The 17,484-nt window shown below is 34.8% G+C and overlaps 1 protein-coding gene across 1 annotated transcript in view; it reads right to left on the bottom strand.

The window, feature by feature from the left end:
• The window catches only part of LOC145661656 (acyl-CoA Delta-9 desaturase-like), a 39,447-nt gene that overhangs the window by 7,658 nt on the left and 14,305 nt on the right, over positions 1-17,484 (bottom strand). The window contains exons 3-6 of the mRNA XM_081726980.1: positions 15,725-15,855; positions 9,915-10,120; positions 6,303-6,419; positions 2,086-2,271 (exon numbers count right to left, since the gene is read on the bottom strand). Of these exons, the coding sequence (XP_081583106.1) occupies positions 2,086-2,271; positions 6,303-6,419; positions 9,915-10,120; positions 15,725-15,855 (640 nt within the window). The remainder of the gene's footprint in view (positions 1-2,085; positions 2,272-6,302; positions 6,420-9,914; positions 10,121-15,724; positions 15,856-17,484) is intronic.

Raw genomic sequence — 17,484 nt, 5'->3', positions numbered from 1 at the left:
TCATATCTTCTGAAAGGGTGAGAATGTTGGGAGTTAGTTTGCGTTATTGCTGAAAGTGTTCAGCTTTATGACAGGTGTCCTGAGAATTAGTTAATAAGTTTATATACTATGATCTTGAGATAAACAATTTCAGAATTTAAATTAAGTGGAAATATTGTTTCGAGGAAGCGCTATTAAATTATTTTAGTTAATGAAATATAAGGTAGGTAGATAATCAAAGTACTATTTGAAATAAGTAAAGTATTTTCAAGGATCTTATGCACTGTGAGAAAACAGAGGCAAAATAAAGTTAACCCATCACAGTTTGAATTCCTGTATGGATAGGCTTAAGTAGCAGTAAGATTGTATATCAATCATGTAAGCTCTTTAAAAGAAACTAAAGGTACCATAAATTTCTTAAATATCCTTAAATTCGAAAATAATAATATTTTTTTCTGAAAAAGTTTCTTTTCTAAATAAATATTTGTGCACCCTTACGATGTTCTAGTTTTACGAAATTGTAGAAAGGTATCTCAAATAATACTACTTATTCTAATCTATATTTGAGAAGTTTCATTGCGATTCTACAGTAGAAGTATATTTCTGAACCATATACTCATACAAGTATATCAAATTAAATATTTTGAAAAATAAATAAATAAATGAAATTACTTAGGAAGACTGTTCTCATACTTTAGACCCATAGTTCATAAGTTATTGTCTTTAAAATGAATCAGCTTTTTGAATGATGCCATAAATTTGTGGGGAAATTTTTAAGGATGGACACTCCTGTCGGAACATCAGTTGCAGGTATCTTCACAAAAGATACTTTGGCAAATACTAAATACACTAGACCATATACATTTGCCAAATTTCATTTCGCATTGCATACGATTACTAAGTATGAAAAAAATTCAAAGCATATTGTGACATTTTGCATACTTAAAAAATCACCTTGGAAGTTCCTTCTCCTACCCTAACTTTCTTAGGTTCATGGATTCTACATTACTTTCTTTAAGTCAATCAGGCTTTCAAATTACACAATTTGCACGTCTCGCGATACGTAAATTCCGATTTATTTCATTATTTTCCTGTGAAAACATATTTTCATAATCATGCACTCATATCGTGGCCCCACGCTCAGGTACCTAGACAAAAGATATCTGAAAATATCCTGATCCAAAAAGCATCTTTTTGTTTTATTTAGAACTTATCTCTAAAGAACTACATATACTGTAGCCACATACGAAAACTCGATTTAGGGGCCGTTCAAACATTTTGTGGCCTCTGATCCAAAGCTACTTATTGGCCAAGATCGCAATCTTTTGATCATTCTTATTTTTTTTTTCTTTCTTGTAGATAATTTGACTGGCAGAGAGTGAGGATATTATATAGAGAGAAACTAAAAGAGATTGTGTTTTCATATGACACAGTAGCACTAACCTTATGAGTAAAACGGGGGGTGGAAACAGCAATCAATATAATTAATTACACCATTAATAGTCTACTACCATGTCATAATAATTTTCGAAGGGATAAACATATTTAAATTATCTAGATTATAAAATTAGTATGTTACTTACCTCAGATCAGGGAGAAAGAGAAAGAGACCCCAGGATTACCCGTTCGGAATGCCCATTACTCCTTCTTTCGAACAGTACGCATTTCATCTAAATATGATTATAGGTTTTCAAGCAATAACACATTGAACTCGAATGAAGTCTTAATATATACCGTATAGTATGATCAATGTTTTCGAGACGATCTTAAAAGTTGAATTGAACGTTTCATTTAAGAAAGAAGTCAATGTCACTTCCACATATACTATTGGAACACTAAAACTGAAAGAATCATCTTAAAATCTCGAAACTAAACACAAATTTTGTGTTGTGTTGAAACAACCACTACGAAATAAAGCTCCAGGAGTTATAAAAAGAAACGAGTAAAGTCTATGGGTCTTTCTGAAGGTAATTATAAGAAAGAAATAATTATAAGAATCTGAAGGTAATTCTAAGAATCTTTCGCTTTATGGTTTAGTTAGTTTTCTATTAAGTGAAGTGACTTAACACTGTTTCCCAAATGTGACGTTCTATCGTATTTGCTTACTTGTTGTATGGCCTCCTTCCCCACAGATGTGCAGCACTGTTAACAAAAAAGGAGGTCTGCAGGAGGAACATGTGGCGGAAGAAGATAGGAGCCATTATAGAAACAGTTAGGTCCTCGTTCCAAAGGTAATATGGAACAGATGCTGGCATCAAGAAGTTGCAAACAAATGCAAGAGCATCATAATACCTTTAAAAAAATAAAGCTTTTTTTATTAATCTGAAATTTTAAGTTTTGCATGTAAATACTAATAATATTACTTCGCATTTAACACAATACTTACATACACATGAGTGAATTAATCTGATCTATGTGACAGCGAAATAAACTATGAATTATAAGTTATAAATTGATTTAGAAGTACTTAGTAGATTTTAAAAAAATATTATAGTTCAATTTATTATTCATTTACATTTCTTATTTAATATGGTATATAACCATTGATGATTTTTTAATGATATATCTTAAAGTTTACTTATGCTCGTAAAATCAACTAATGCTAATATCTTGGTGGAGTCTAGCTGACCGCAATGAATAACAAAACAGAAATTACTTATTTCAGGCAAGAATGAATATATTTAACTCACATGTGAACAAGACAAAAGGAACACATTAACTTGAGTCAACAGTCTGTGAACATTTTCCAAACATATGTTTTTTTTTTTTTTTTTTTTCAGCTGCTCAGTGTATATTTCGCAACAACTCCTTCTCGCAACATTATTTTAAACAAGTGGTTCAGGCTCAGATCTATGACCAACACTTTTTTCACGTGGCATGTTATAATTAATTTGCAGACTAGCGCAATCGTTGGTAACGAAGAACAAGAGCTTTATATATATATATATATATATATATATATATATATATATATATATATATAAAATTAACGTGCACTCCAGCAGTACAGTTAAGGGTTAATCTTAATACGTTCATTATAGCCCGTTTCAACTGTGACTTGCCTAATTTGTCAGTCAGTATTGGACCTTGTCTTAAGGGGGCAGGCTACTAAAAATGATACAAAAGCTAACCATTTTCCTTTTGCCCGTTTTTTGTAAATGTATTTATTTTGTAATAAACAGAAAGTATGTGTTTATTTTGTAATAAGCAGAAAGTCATTAAAATTACACCTTTCGTTTATTACAAAATAAATACAAATATTATTTAAAAAGCAGTTAACAAGGAGCCAATGCAACATCGTAAGTCCTCAATTACCGTTGAGTTCATTTTTCTAGTCACTGCCTTAACCTAAATTTTTGGGTGATTCATATTCTGGCCACACTGTAGCTAATTTCTATGGATAGAACACTGACAATTCTTCCGATTCATATTTTCGGGGGTAGAATAACTATCTATTTTTGTGGTAAGTTGCATTTCATTATCTTTTTTCACTTACGAAAAACGAGCAAAAGGAAAATTGTTAGCTTTTGTATCATTTTTAGTAGTCTGCTCCTTAATGATTTCCTTGCGTTGTAATTCAACTTGCAAAGGCAATGCATACAATAACTTCGTAGATTAGCAAGTGATTTTTGATTTGAAAATACAGAACGAGAGAAAATGACAATCCTTAACAGCGCTGTATATTTAGTGGTCCCAGATGTAACTTCGGTGGAAGAACACTAAAACAATTTAAATACAGGGTTTTCATAAAGTATGGACGGATTTAATTCGCTTATAATTTACATAAAAATGCTCATATTGAAATCAAATAAAGTGCAAACGGTAGCGGAAGGATTAAATTTTTACCTGTAATCTGCACCAGCTCAGTTCATTCACCGCCACACCTCCAACTGTACGCCATTTACGTCCACACATTCGCGTAGGCGGCGCTGGAATCCACTCGCAGCGTTCCGCCGTGTTTGATCCGAAATGCCAGCCACAGACGCCCTGATTTTGTCCTTTAAATTCTCCAAACCACTTGGCTTCTTTGCATAAACTTCCGTTTTCACATGACCCCAAAGCCAGAAGTCGCAGGGGGTAAGGTCGGGTGATCTTGGCGGCCAAGCGGTCGGGCCACCGCGGCCAATCCATCGGTTAGGGAATTTATCGTCAAGGAACTTTCTCACCTTGATTGCATAGTGAGGGAGTGCCCCGTTCTGTTGGAACACGATGTCGTTCTGGATTCCACGTGCCTCCAGTTCCGGAATGAGGTATTTCTGCAACATATCCAGGTACGAATCTCCATTCACGATCTCCTCTTCAAAAAAGAACGGTCCAATCAGATGATCATAGGACACAGCTCACCAAACGTTCACTTTAGGGGTATCTCTCTCATGTGTCTCAAATTCCTTTGGGTTTTCCGTGCCCCAAACGTGACAGTTGTCAACATTGAAACAGTCAACATTGAAACAACAATGAAAACAACAATGGATGGAATTTGGTAAGAAACTGACCCTTGCCCTCCCTCTCCCTCTCTCAACGTGTTCAGAGTTGCCGCTTATCTAACAGTGTTGCCAGCTAAAAATTTAATCCTTCCGCTACCGTTTGCACTTTATTTGATTTCATTATGAGCATTTTTGTGAAAATTATAAGCAAATTAAATCCGTCCAGACTTTATGAAAACCCTGTATTTACGATGGATTGGATTCCACCATAATTCTAGGTCCATAGCTCACATAGTTTCGGTGCTGAAAACGAGGTTGCAAGTTTTGCCTATTGAAGATGCACCTAACTTCATAGCTATAAACACATCAATCAAAATGATAAACAAAGTTACTATTCTTGTTAGGCGAAAATTGATTCTTTTTTTTTAAAAAAAAAATACCTAGCTATTTTAACTTACATACACGAAAAAAATGAAATGAAATGAAATCTTTGAGTTTTATGTCAACTTACATACACTGATAGTTCTGGATCTCATTAAAAAGATTTTAATTGATGAAATTTTCAAAGTTGTAAAAAAATGAAATGAAATCTTTAAGTTTTACGTCCCACGTTTATGCCGGTTAGGCTAAAGGAGATGGTGATGATGAGAGATGAGTGAAATGGGGGAATGAAGAAAGTGGGAGGAAATGGGAAAACCCCAAAAAACCCTCAAGCACGGTGTTTGTTCACCACAAAGTCCACACGGTGGGAGGTGGGATCGAACCAGGAACCCTGGGATCATATATCATATGTGCTCAATGTGGATTCATAGTATTTTAGTAATACTACTTTTCAATCTAAAAGAAATGAAAGTAATGAAATTCCCTCTCAAAGAAAATCTTCTGAAGTCATTACTGCTTCACATTTCCATGACTACATGCTTGAAACAAAGCTGGATAAGAATGAGTAACAGTAAATTTATCTGACGTAAGTAGTATGTCTTCTCTTTTACTCCATGATAACAACTATAATTGAAGACTTTGCGAAGACCCATGGCCAAAAAGTGAAAGTGTAAAGAAGATAGCTTCACAAGGATTTCTCTTCATCCGATTTTCTTCAAACTTGGCACTTATATACTAGACCGAAAATCAATTGAACGTATTTTTTTGTTTTTTTCTTCGGGAAATAAGTTAAGAGGGCAAAGGATCCCTTTTCAAAAAAGGGCCCCCTTGATTAAAAGGATCACATTAAAGAAACGAAACTCTGCCGTTGCAAAGATGACTTCAAAGGAGGACATGCATGTTTTGTCGTTTTTGCGAGAAAAGAGTTGCAAGGGGTAATGGCCCCCTCCGAAATGATAAATTTGCCGAGATTACTACAGGCGTTCACAAAGTGTAAACCTGGATCATTTTTCACAAACCGTTTGGTAGATGGGCAAATCGGCGACCACGGGTCCTATTATGTTCGTGGGCACGTTTTGAAATAATATTTTTGGTTTCAAGAACTCTCGCAGGGTCCGAGAAAAGGTCCAACTCAAAATTGTTTTTGCAAATAAATCAGATTAGCAAGCCTTCGGGAGTTATTCATTTCCGTGTTATCGTTTCTAAGCAAACGTGTGGTCTCGGGTCTCCTTTGTGTTTAAAGGATTAGCGTTCTCGCCTTGGTGCAAGAAATCCGTATTCAATGTCAGGTAGAACACTATCTGGATAGGGCTTCACATTAAAATATGAACCAGTATTTCGTCTAACCCCAATGTTGTAAAGGAACGACAAATGTCAAAACCACCAACTAAACAAACATTTTTATGTAAATAATTTCGAAACCTCGCTGCTATAAGGGTTGTTAGATGCTATGTGTTGATTAGTTTAACTCAAATTTAGTTTCTCATAACTATAGTAGGCAAAGATGTAACAACTTACTTGTGTTGAAATCTGAGCATAGGATCCTGTTTGATGTCTTCCATATATACAAGCCTCTGAGCTTTTTTAGTCTCTGGGAGCTTGTCCAACATTATTACAATCAGTTTTGTTGCTTTCCTTGTGAATTGGAACATTGATTGATACTTTCCGCTCTTGTGGCAATTTCTCCTTGTTCCAGATAAGGAGAATGAGTTTGTGTATCTTGTTCCACAATTTTCCTTCTCCAGCTAAAATTAAGTCGGTCAGAATTTCGTCTACATCCGGAGATTTGTGTTTCTTCATTTTTTTAAAAAAAAAATAGCGATTTCTATTTCTGTTTTGTTAGGCCCTGGAGCATGGGCGGCGATTAGGGGGGCAAAGGGGGCAGTTGCCCCCGTACTTTTTTGAAGTAACCAATTAATGTATATAGTTTCATTTGGAAATGTAACGATTTTGTATGTGTTACTGATTAATAGGAAAAAATGCTGCCATATAATATTTGCTGTTGCGTGAATACGTATTGGTTGTCTTCCCGTGGAGTAAAGAAAGCTACAGTAATTGCGTTTTAATCGCCACAGAAAATAACCCCAAAAAATAACCTATTGGAGCACAATTTCAGCATACTTTCATTTCTTCTTGCAAGGGCTCGATATGTTAGTGAGCCGCTTTGAAGCTAATCGAAAGAACATTATGCAAAAAAGTAGGGCCTATTTCACAAGTTATTCTTTAATTGCACAAAAATTGACATTCCTAAAATGTCTTTTCTTCTTTCTAAAATAAGGAATATCGATTAAAAAGAGCGTGATAAGAAACAACTTCTACCTTTTCCATTGTTTTGTAGTGTAATATACGAGTGAAGTGTTGTGTTTAAGGATGTACGAGTGTATATACAGTGAAACCTGTCAACTTGGCCACCTCTCTAAGTTGGCCACCTGCTTATCTTGGCCTAGTTCGTCTTGAACCTGCATTTTCCCATAAGACATTCGTTACTTACTACTCTATAAGTTGGCCACCTGCCTATCTTGGAAGTTGGCCACACTGAAGCAATGTTTACCCTATGATGATAATGATAAATTTACCTGCGTATCTTGGCCACGAAAAATACAGTTTTCTTATTTTTCTTACCTCTTTCGAATTCCCATATGAGAGGCATATGTTCTGTATTTGTGACTGGACACAAAGTAGCATAGATTTGCACGATTTGTTCTTGGAGGTCAATGGCCAGAACACTACCCTCATAAAAGGGTGGTGAAGGAAGATGTGAATAAGAAAAAGCACGTACAGGAATTCAGGAAATGGTTGTAAGTGTTTGTTTACCCTGTCTGTTTTGGTAAAACCATTAGCTGTATCGGCTCCTTTCATCAGTGGGAAGCTTTAGTAATTCCGGAAAATTCTCAAGGTTAAAGCTCAGTTGTCATTTATTGGCACCTGACTGCATGTCAAAAGGTAGCGGAGGTTTTGAGATATGAATTCCCTCAAGATTTTCTCGAAACATCTTTTGCTCCGAGGGAAACACTTTTAGCTCATTAACAAGAGGTAGTTAACTACAATATTAGAATGTGTATATCTGCCAAAAAGAATAAAGCAAATATGTCTAGAATGAACCATCATTCAGTAACAACTAAAAAGAAGTCATATAAATTGCATATGAATTTCTCAATTTATAACTTAGCTTTTCTTGTTTTCAATCTGAATAACTCAGTGTGCTATAATATCAATTTCAATAAACTGCGTACATACACTTCTATTTCATGGATGTTTGTGTTATTGTGTTTTCAATCCGAATAATCTAATGTACCAGACCCTTGCCCTCCCTCTCCCTCTCTCAACGTGTTCAGAGTTGCCGCTTATCTAACAGTGTTGCCAGCTAAAAATTTAATCCTTCCGCTACCGTTTGCACTTTATTTGATTTCATTATGAGCATTTTTGTGAAAATTATAAGCAAATTAAATCCGTCCAGACTTTATGAAAACCCTGTATTTACGATGGATTGGATTCCACCATAATTCTAGGTCCATAGCTCACATAGTTTCGGTGCTGAAAACGAGGTTGCAAGTTTTGCCTATTGAAGATGCACCTAACTTCATAGCTATAAACACATCAATCAAAATGATAAACAAAGTTACTATTCTTGTTAGGCGAAAATTGATTCTTTTTTTTAAAAAAAAAAATACCTAGCTATTTTAACTTACATACACGAAAAAAATGAAATGAAATGAAATCTTTGAGTTTTATGTCAACTTACATACACTGATAGTTCTGGATCTCATTAAAAAGATTTTAATTGATGAAATTTTCAAAGTTGTAAAAAAATGAAATGAAATCTTTAAGTTTTACGTCCCACGTTTATGCCGGTTAGGCTAAAGGAGATGGTGATGATGAGAGATGAGTGAAATGGGGGAATGAAGAAAGTGGGAGGAAATGGGAAAACCCCAAAAAACCCTCAAGCACGGTGTTTGTTCACCACAAAGTCCACACGGTGGGAGGTGGGATCGAACCAGGAACCCTGGGATCATATATCATATGTGCTCAATGTGGATTCATAGTATTTTAGTAATACTACTTTTCAATCTAAAAGAAATGAAAGTAATGAAATTCCCTCTCAAAGAAAATCTTCTGAAGTCATTACTGCTTCACATTTCCATGACTACATGCTTGAAACAAAGCTGGATAAGAATGAGTAACAGTAAATTTATCTGACGTAAGTAGTATGTCTTCTCTTTTACTCCATGATAACAACTATAATTGAAGACTTTGCGAAGACCCATGGCCAAAAAGTGAAAGTGTAAAGAAGATAGCTTCACAAGGATTTCTCTTCATCCGATTTTCTTCAAACTTGGCACTTATATACTAGACCGAAAATCAATTGAACGTATTTTTTTGTTTTTTTCTTCGGGAAATAAGTTAAGAGGGCAAAGGATCCCTTTTCAAAAAAGGGCCCCCTTGATTAAAAGGATCACATTAAAGAAACGAAACTCTGCCGTTGCAAAGATGACTTCAAAGGAGGACATGCATGTTTTGTCGTTTCTGCGAGAAAAGAGTTGCAAGGGGTAATGGCCCCCTCCGAAATGATAAATTTGCCGAGATTACTACAGGCGTTCACAAAGTGTAAACCTGGATCATTTTTCACAAACCGTTTGGTAGATGGGCAAATCGGCGACCACGGGTCCTATTATGTTCGTGGGCACGTTTTGAAATAATATTTTTGGTTTCAAGAACTCTCGCAGGGTCCGAGAAAAGGTCCAACTCAAAATTGTTTTTGCAAATAAATCAGATTAGCAAGCCTTCGGGAGTTATTCATTTCCGTGTTATCGTTTCTAAGCAAACGTGTGGTCTCGGGTCTCCTTTGTGTTTAAAGGATTAGCGTTCTCGCCTTGGTGCAAGAAATCCGTATTCAATGTCAGGTAGAACACTATCTGGATAGGGCTTCACATTAAAATATGAACCAGTATTTCGTCTAACCCCAATGTTGTAAAGGAACGACAAATGTCAAAACCACCAACTAAACAAACATTTTTATGTAAATAATTTCGAAACCTCGCTGCTATAAGGGTTGTTAGATGCTATGTGTTGATTAGTTTAACTCAAATTTAGTTTCTCATAACTATAGTAGGCAAAGATGTAACAACTTACTTGTGTTGAAATCTGAGCATAGGATCCTGTTTGATGTCTTCCATATATACAAGCCTCTGAGCTTTTTTAGTCTCTGGGAGCTTGTCCAACATTAGCCATCCGATATGGGAATAAAAGAAACCTCTTTTCGCATTGTGTGGATCAGCATCCGTTTCACTGTGTTTGTGATGGGTTCTGTGATCTCGTACCCATCGAAATACACTAAACTGCAATAAAATAGAATTCAATTTAATTTAAATAGGATCAGTATGTTTCGACAAATTTCCTTCGTATTTTCACTCGCACGTATTATAAAACTAGCTTCAGTACTCTTGATTCATTTCTAAGAGATTCATATCACATAACACATTAATGATTAACTGAATATTCGAAATATAATACACATAAGAACGTTTCACCACTTTATTGTTTGGGTACAACTAATATTTCGTACATCGAAATTATAGTTATTATCCAAGAGGTAATATGGCACTCCAAACAACTCATCTAGTTTGATTTGATTCGATTTGAGTTTAGCGTCCCTTTCAGCAGCGAGACTATATGAGACCTGGACCTACAGTTTAACGTGAGATCCGAACCACATGAGCTCAAGCCGAGAACGGCTCATAAGGATCCAGTGGTTGCTGGTTGTGGAATTTGAGAGAAACGATGTAACAAAGAACAAAAATTAATTCCAAAATTCGTAAGTTAGGTTCGTGTTCTGTTCGTACATTATTTAAACAGTTCCTTAATTATGAGAAATGTAGGGATTTAGTTAAATGTAACTCTGTGTATTTTGAAATCGAAAGCACGAAATAATGATTACGTATATTACCATTTCAATTTCTTACAGAACTCATCAAATATTTATGTGGGTTATTAAATTATGTAGGAAGCAGAAACGCGAAAATTAAGAGAACAAAAATGATTAGAGTCATTTGAAATTTGGTCAGGAGAAGAATAGAGAATTGTAATTCGATGGATCGGAAAAAAAATTATGAACAATTAGAAAGAGTAACATAGTTTTATTAAGCTAGTTTCTTCCTGTTTTTGAGAAAAAATTATAAATGTGACATTGACATTTTATTGACATTTTGGTAAAAATGAAATAGAAAAATAAAAAGAAAAAAGGTCCTTGATTTTCATGTGCATGGAAATGGCAAATAATAATAGTTAGATTTTGACAATGCTGTTTCAAAACTTCTAGAAACATATATTGTACGAAGATATAAAGAAAGTAGGAGGCTTACAACTCGATTAGTGATTGAAAGAAGAACAACACTGGAGATAATTAAAAGACAGAAACCTGGTTAGGGCACTGAAAAGAAACTCTGTATTGAATCATATGGTAGAATGAGTAATGGAAGGAAAACATGGAAAAGAGAGAAAAAGATTGCATGTAATAAACGACATTAAACAGGGCAATTCTCTTCTAAGGACTACATTGTACATATTTTGTTTATTATTATTATTTTCTATAAAGTGGTCTGCCAATGATGGTAGAATGCTTAATATAATGAAGGATAAATATTTGAATACCATTACAGATGTCTTCAGTAGTCGCCGAAATGGTTACAATGAATGATATGAAGTTAGACTACCGATCCTGTTAACCTTTGTTTACCATGTTACATACTCTTTGTCAGTGATGAAAAGTTTCCTGAAAATTTTGAAACGAAAAATTTTCTGCAAAATTTTCCGATTCATAAATAGATACTCCGCTTATTCCTACAGCGTTGTTTAGCCGTAAAATTTATTGGTAATAAATATTGCCTGAAAAATGTTTCACAAAGTGAAAATATAATGATTCTTCATTTCTGCAAAAATGTTTCAAAACCTTCAATGTATTCTTCCCTCAGAATTCATCTTTGATCTCACAAAATCATATTTCGTCAGTTTAATACGCGTTTTCTAATAGTTTTAAACACAATAAAATCAAAGCATTTCTTATTTTCTGTTACAAAAATAATCTTCATAAGGAAATTTTATGTAGTTATTTCATTACATAAGCAGGCCTATATGTGAAGAAATAGTGGAATGTTCTTTTTTTGAAATAATCGATAAATTCATAAAGATTTGTTTTCATTTTCTTGTTACATGTTAAATACACAGAGAAAAATCCGTTCTCCGGACAGCGGTATATTGTACAAATTTACGGTATCCTCTTGCTCACTATAGAAATCAGTACGGAGCATACGTTATCCGTATGCTACATAAGCATTGCCCTTAGATGTTACATCATGCCGTTGCAGGATGTCTGACATCTAACAGTTTTCCGTATATCACATGCATATACTTTTGTTACCTTCGTCAGCTATATGTTATATACGTCCATTTGTATGTGAGATCCTGACCGCCTACATTGTTTCATACGAAAAGTACGTATGGATGGAACACTTATACAGAAAGTATTATAAAACATGCTTTTTCAGTTATACGTCTACTGTACGTTAAGTCCAAAAACTACAGGAATTACGCATGTAACCTATCTTTTTAAGTATGCCACCTACATTTTTTTTTCTCAGTGTAATGGGATGGGATATTTGTATTCTACGAATTCACTGGTTCAACTTGCTTTGCAATCTTAAATAACTTACACTAAACATACCAAATCGCTGAGCAAAGCAACGCTTATTTTAAAAAGTAATAAATGTGTGACAGTTTCACCAACTAACTGAACATATTGACTTCATCAGACACTGTCAGTCATAGCGGAAAATTTTCCACCTCACATCACTACTATTCGTACGTGCCATAAGGGGATCTGCTACCTCTTCGCTTAGGTTTCTAACTCTCCATTTGATAACATGTAAAATTTAATATGGTAATTTCTAACAAAGTATTGCAGGTAATGACTTGAAATTTTTAATACAAATACACAAGACCCATATAAATCCAACCACGGTCTCCAATTTACGTTACATGCGTTAGATTAATTGTAATATATTCTTCAGTAAGTTTGGCAACTATGCCGTATATAGTATATGGATAGATCTTTTTGAAGGAATTGAGAGCCCTCGGAACCTCTAGCCCTAGTAGTCTTCGCGACACGTGGTGATGATTTATGAGCGCTTCAGGCTAAAAACCAATGTCGCCTCTGATCCTTTCTTTCTAATTTTCTTTCTTTTTTTCTTTTTTTCAAAAACTTGTTTTGGGCAGATTTGCCCTTTTGTCGGCTGTCTATAGAAATAGCAGTCATACTCCCTGGAATTGTTGACTCTCGGTTGGGACAGTCACTTCCTCTCCGTCGTGAACCTCAGTGTTAGATTCGACAAACAAAAATAAACTCGAAGACAGTAAATGTAAAACGACAACAGCAGCAGTAGCATTAAAAATTTGGAACGAACAAAAATATTGCATCTAAATAACGTATTTGTGTTAAATGTACTTTATCATAATAAGAAATTCTATATTGTTCTCGCATAAGATGCTATAAATGCTCTACTTTGTAATAAAACTAAAAATAATGTATTTGAAAGATGGTATTAGACTTGGCAAAAATTGGTTTTGTGGGGTCAATGTAATAATTTCATACACACAATATTTTTATTCAATTTACAGACATTAGTGTATTGGTAATATACAAAGTGTACAGTACATGTAACTGGTACGCGTACAACTGGTGATATGCGAGCTGTTGTTGGTCGTGCGTACCATTTGTAGTGGCATTTGTAGTTAACATGCTTTGGTACTACGCCAATGGAATAGAACACCTACTTAAATACTTCAGCAATTGCAACATTTTCTTCTTTTACCTATCACCTTCCTCAAACTACAATTTCTCCCCAACGTCGGTTTTTCCTTTTATTACTCTCTAATATTCCTTTCTTTTTCTTCTGCAGTATTCCAAACTCTTACTGATTTTTTTTTCTAATCACGGGGTAAAAGTGAAGGGGAACGCGGTTCAACGGCGTCATTCCACTTCCATAAAATATCTATGGCATTCCCCACTTCCTTAAATACTACTACTACTACTACTACTACTACTACTACTACTACTACTACTACTACTACTACTACTAATAATAATAATAATAATAATAATAATAATAATAATAATAATACAATGGTCAAAGATAGGCAAGGGGAATGGCGTGACGTTATGCGTCTCCTTGCCTTTTCAGATCCACTTTTACCCCTGGTTCTAAATAGCTAATTTTATTCATTATTTTTCACATTAACAATTTGCACTCTAATTCTAGCTTTTCATCGCTATTCCATAGTGTTCATATTTTACCGCGCAGAGTATAATAACTAACTAACTAACTCTATGGCCTATGGAACCCGGAGGTTCAGTACCGCGTTCACAAAAGCTCTCCACTGACTTCTATCCTTAGCTAACTGCATCCAGTTTCTACTTTGTATTCCTATCTCTGCGAGATCCATCTTAATATTATCCTCCCATCTGCGCCTAGGTCTTCCTAATGGTCGTTTTCCTATGGGTCTACCAGTCAAGACTTTGAAAGCGTTTCTACTTTCTTCCATTCTAGCTACATGACCTGCCCACCTAAGCCTCCTAGACTTGACGATCCTAACAATGTTGGGTAAACCGTATAAACTATGTAGTTCCTCGTTATGAAGCTTCCGCCATTCCCCATTCTCGTTCCTCTTGGGTCCGAATATTCTTCTCAGGATCCTGTTCTCAAATACTTTCAGTCTATGTTCTTCCCTCAGAGTAAGCGACCATGTTTCGCAACCATACAGAACAACAGGCATGATTATCGTTTTATATATTTCAAGCTTCAAATTCCTCGACAGAATTCGCGACGACAAGAGATTTTGAACCGAATAGTAACACGAATTCCCTGCTTTTAGTCGACATTTAATTTCTTCGTGAATATGATTTTCGTCTGTTAATATTGATCCTAAATATTTGAAAGTATCCACTTTATCAAAAGTATTATTTAATATTTTAACGCCTCCACAATTTGCCGTATTTCGGTCCCGACGCACTTCCATGTATTTAGTTTTCTCTGCATTTACTTCTAAACCCATGTTCAGAGTATAATACGCACTAGATATAAAACAAAACACTTTATGAGCCTCTTACTGAACTTTTTAAAGATCCACAAATCTATATATTTCTTCCTAAATGCTTTCCAGACTACTAAAAACGAAAACTATACATCTGTTTTACTTTATTCTTCCAACTGATATAGTTACTGATTTTTAGTCACAATTGTTATCTTTGTTTTTGTCTTTTTAATGTTTTATTTTGTTCCATACCAACAAATTCCTTCAACTTTTTAAACATTCTGTTGGTTTTTGTTTCAGGCTTCGCAACAGAAGCCACAACAGCTGTTAACCGGATCCTACTTACTACTAAAATTCGTTCTTCTCTGTAAACTCTTCTTTACAATTTCTTTTAAATTAATATTCGGTATTAGATTAAAAAAACAATTTCCTTCTAAAACAATTCTTTCTTCTGTCATTTTTTTTATGTTGTTAAAACCCTCTAATATTGTTTTCTCTCTGTAGACTGGATAGTGGAAAGGCGGATAATTGCTAGTCTACAATAGTAGAAAATAATACTAATAACAGTGCCATTTCGTTGAAACTACACAGTCGCTTGAGCGAGTTGAGTGAAATATGGCCTCTACAAGAAAATCACACCTAATCAGAATCTGTATTAATGCTAACATCCTTAACACAATTTATTCAGTTACAACACAATTTTGAATGTTACTCCGTGAAGAAATTAAAACTGATTAAACACAATTTAAAGTACATCAGTGTAGATAATAATCACAAAACTACAATATCTAGCACGAAGTGAAACAAGGAGAGAAAAAAAGATCTTGAGGAAAGCTAATTTCAAGATGTGTTCTTACCTGAAGTGCCGTTGTGAATCCTATTAGCAGAAACAATTGAAGAGGCCATTTAGCTTTGTATGATCTATGAGCCCATAATCTATGTGCTCCAGCAGTTATACCCATTCCACAATAAAGAGTCAAGAAAATGGCTACGAAAGAAAGAAAGAAAAAAATTATAATACAAATAGACTGTCATGTTTCGTAGCTATCTAAGTCTGTATCTTAACATTCCGGGTGATTCCTTGAAGCAAAACATACAGACTGGTAAGAAAATACTTGAACAAACTTCGGGAGCTGATTCCCGACACCGAAACCAGCAAAAAGGTCCTCTGGAACTTTGGTCACTGAGGTATAATTTCGGCGATATAAGGTGCCGAAAGCGTGGAAAAATTAACTTCGGAGGGCTGTCATTCAAAAACAACGTAACGTAGAGAGTGCGGTTTAGAACATGACACTCACTGTATGTGAATATATATATACACAGTATTAAATTATCAGTTGTTCAGGAATTTCATGGTCTAGTTTCAAACACTGTTATCGTATCTGATTCTGATAAAATTTATATGGAAGCTGGCAGAAAGTATACCCTTAGAAACTAAAAATGAATAATTAGAATCAATATCTATGTTGAAATGATGCGTGAACATACAGTACACACAATGAAGTCGGTTAATTACAATATTAACATCTTTCAGTCGTTAAGGGGTGTCATGATCTAGCTCCAAAGATTATAATCCGATTCTAGTGAAATTTATATAAATTCACCGCAAAAGCACGCTTTTTCGTTTTATTTAAAAGAAAATGTAAATTAAAAAAGTTGGCCTATCTATGTCTAAGTTATGCGTGATCATAGGTGTAAACCTTATGGTATTAACATTGAGGAGTCTCATGAACTAGCTCCAACGAATATTGTTAGATTCTGATAAAATTTATATCAGACCGTCGAGAAAATAGACTCTTTTAAGCAAAGGAATAATCATTCAAGTCTTTTCACCTGTCGAAGTTAGACGTAAATATATCCACAATATATATATATATATATATATATATATATATATATATATATATATATATATATATATATATATATATACAGGGTGGTAGGTAACTCCACCGACAAACTTTGGGAGGCGATTCTTTGTACGAAATAAAAGAAAAAGAATTTCTAATAAACATGGGCCGAAAATGCCTCCTTTCAGAGTTATGATCCATTGAAAATTTGAAAAATCATTTTTCAAAACTCCCTAACTTAAAGGCGCGGTGGCTCAGTGGTAGAGCGTTCACCTCCGGTGCTTGGGGTCCCTCGTTTGATCCCAGCTCGCGCCGTGTGGACAAACACCGTGCTAGTGGGTTTTCTCGAGGTTCTCCGTCTCCTCCCACTTTCTTCATTCCACCATTTCATTCATCTCTCATCATCACCGTCTCCTTTAGCCTAAATGGCATAACCGTGGGACGTAAAACTTAAAGATTTCATTTCATTTCATTTTTCCCTAACTTAGAAACTATAGGACCTATCCCAAACGGTTTAAGGAATTACACAGTTACTGGTATACGCTCTATCTAAATATCGATGTTTCAGAAATCACCGGTACCAGTGAAACGAACGCACCACTAGTACTTAAAGAAGTATTCTTACTTCAACTTCCTTTTTATAGTTCCTTTCACCGATAACGGAGGATGGTAAAACACGGATATTTAGATACAGAACATACTAGTTCCTGTGTAATTTCTTAAACGGCTTGGGATAGGTCCTATAGTTGCTAAGTTAGGGAGTTTTG

This window comes from Thermobia domestica, chromosome 10 (genome assembly GCF_964235325.1).
Source record: "Thermobia domestica chromosome 10, izTheDome1.hap1.1, whole genome shotgun sequence".
In the NCBI taxonomy this organism is placed as follows: Eukaryota; Metazoa; Arthropoda; class Insecta; order Zygentoma; family Lepismatidae; genus Thermobia; species Thermobia domestica.
This window is presented reverse-complemented; position numbering and strand designations above follow the sequence as displayed.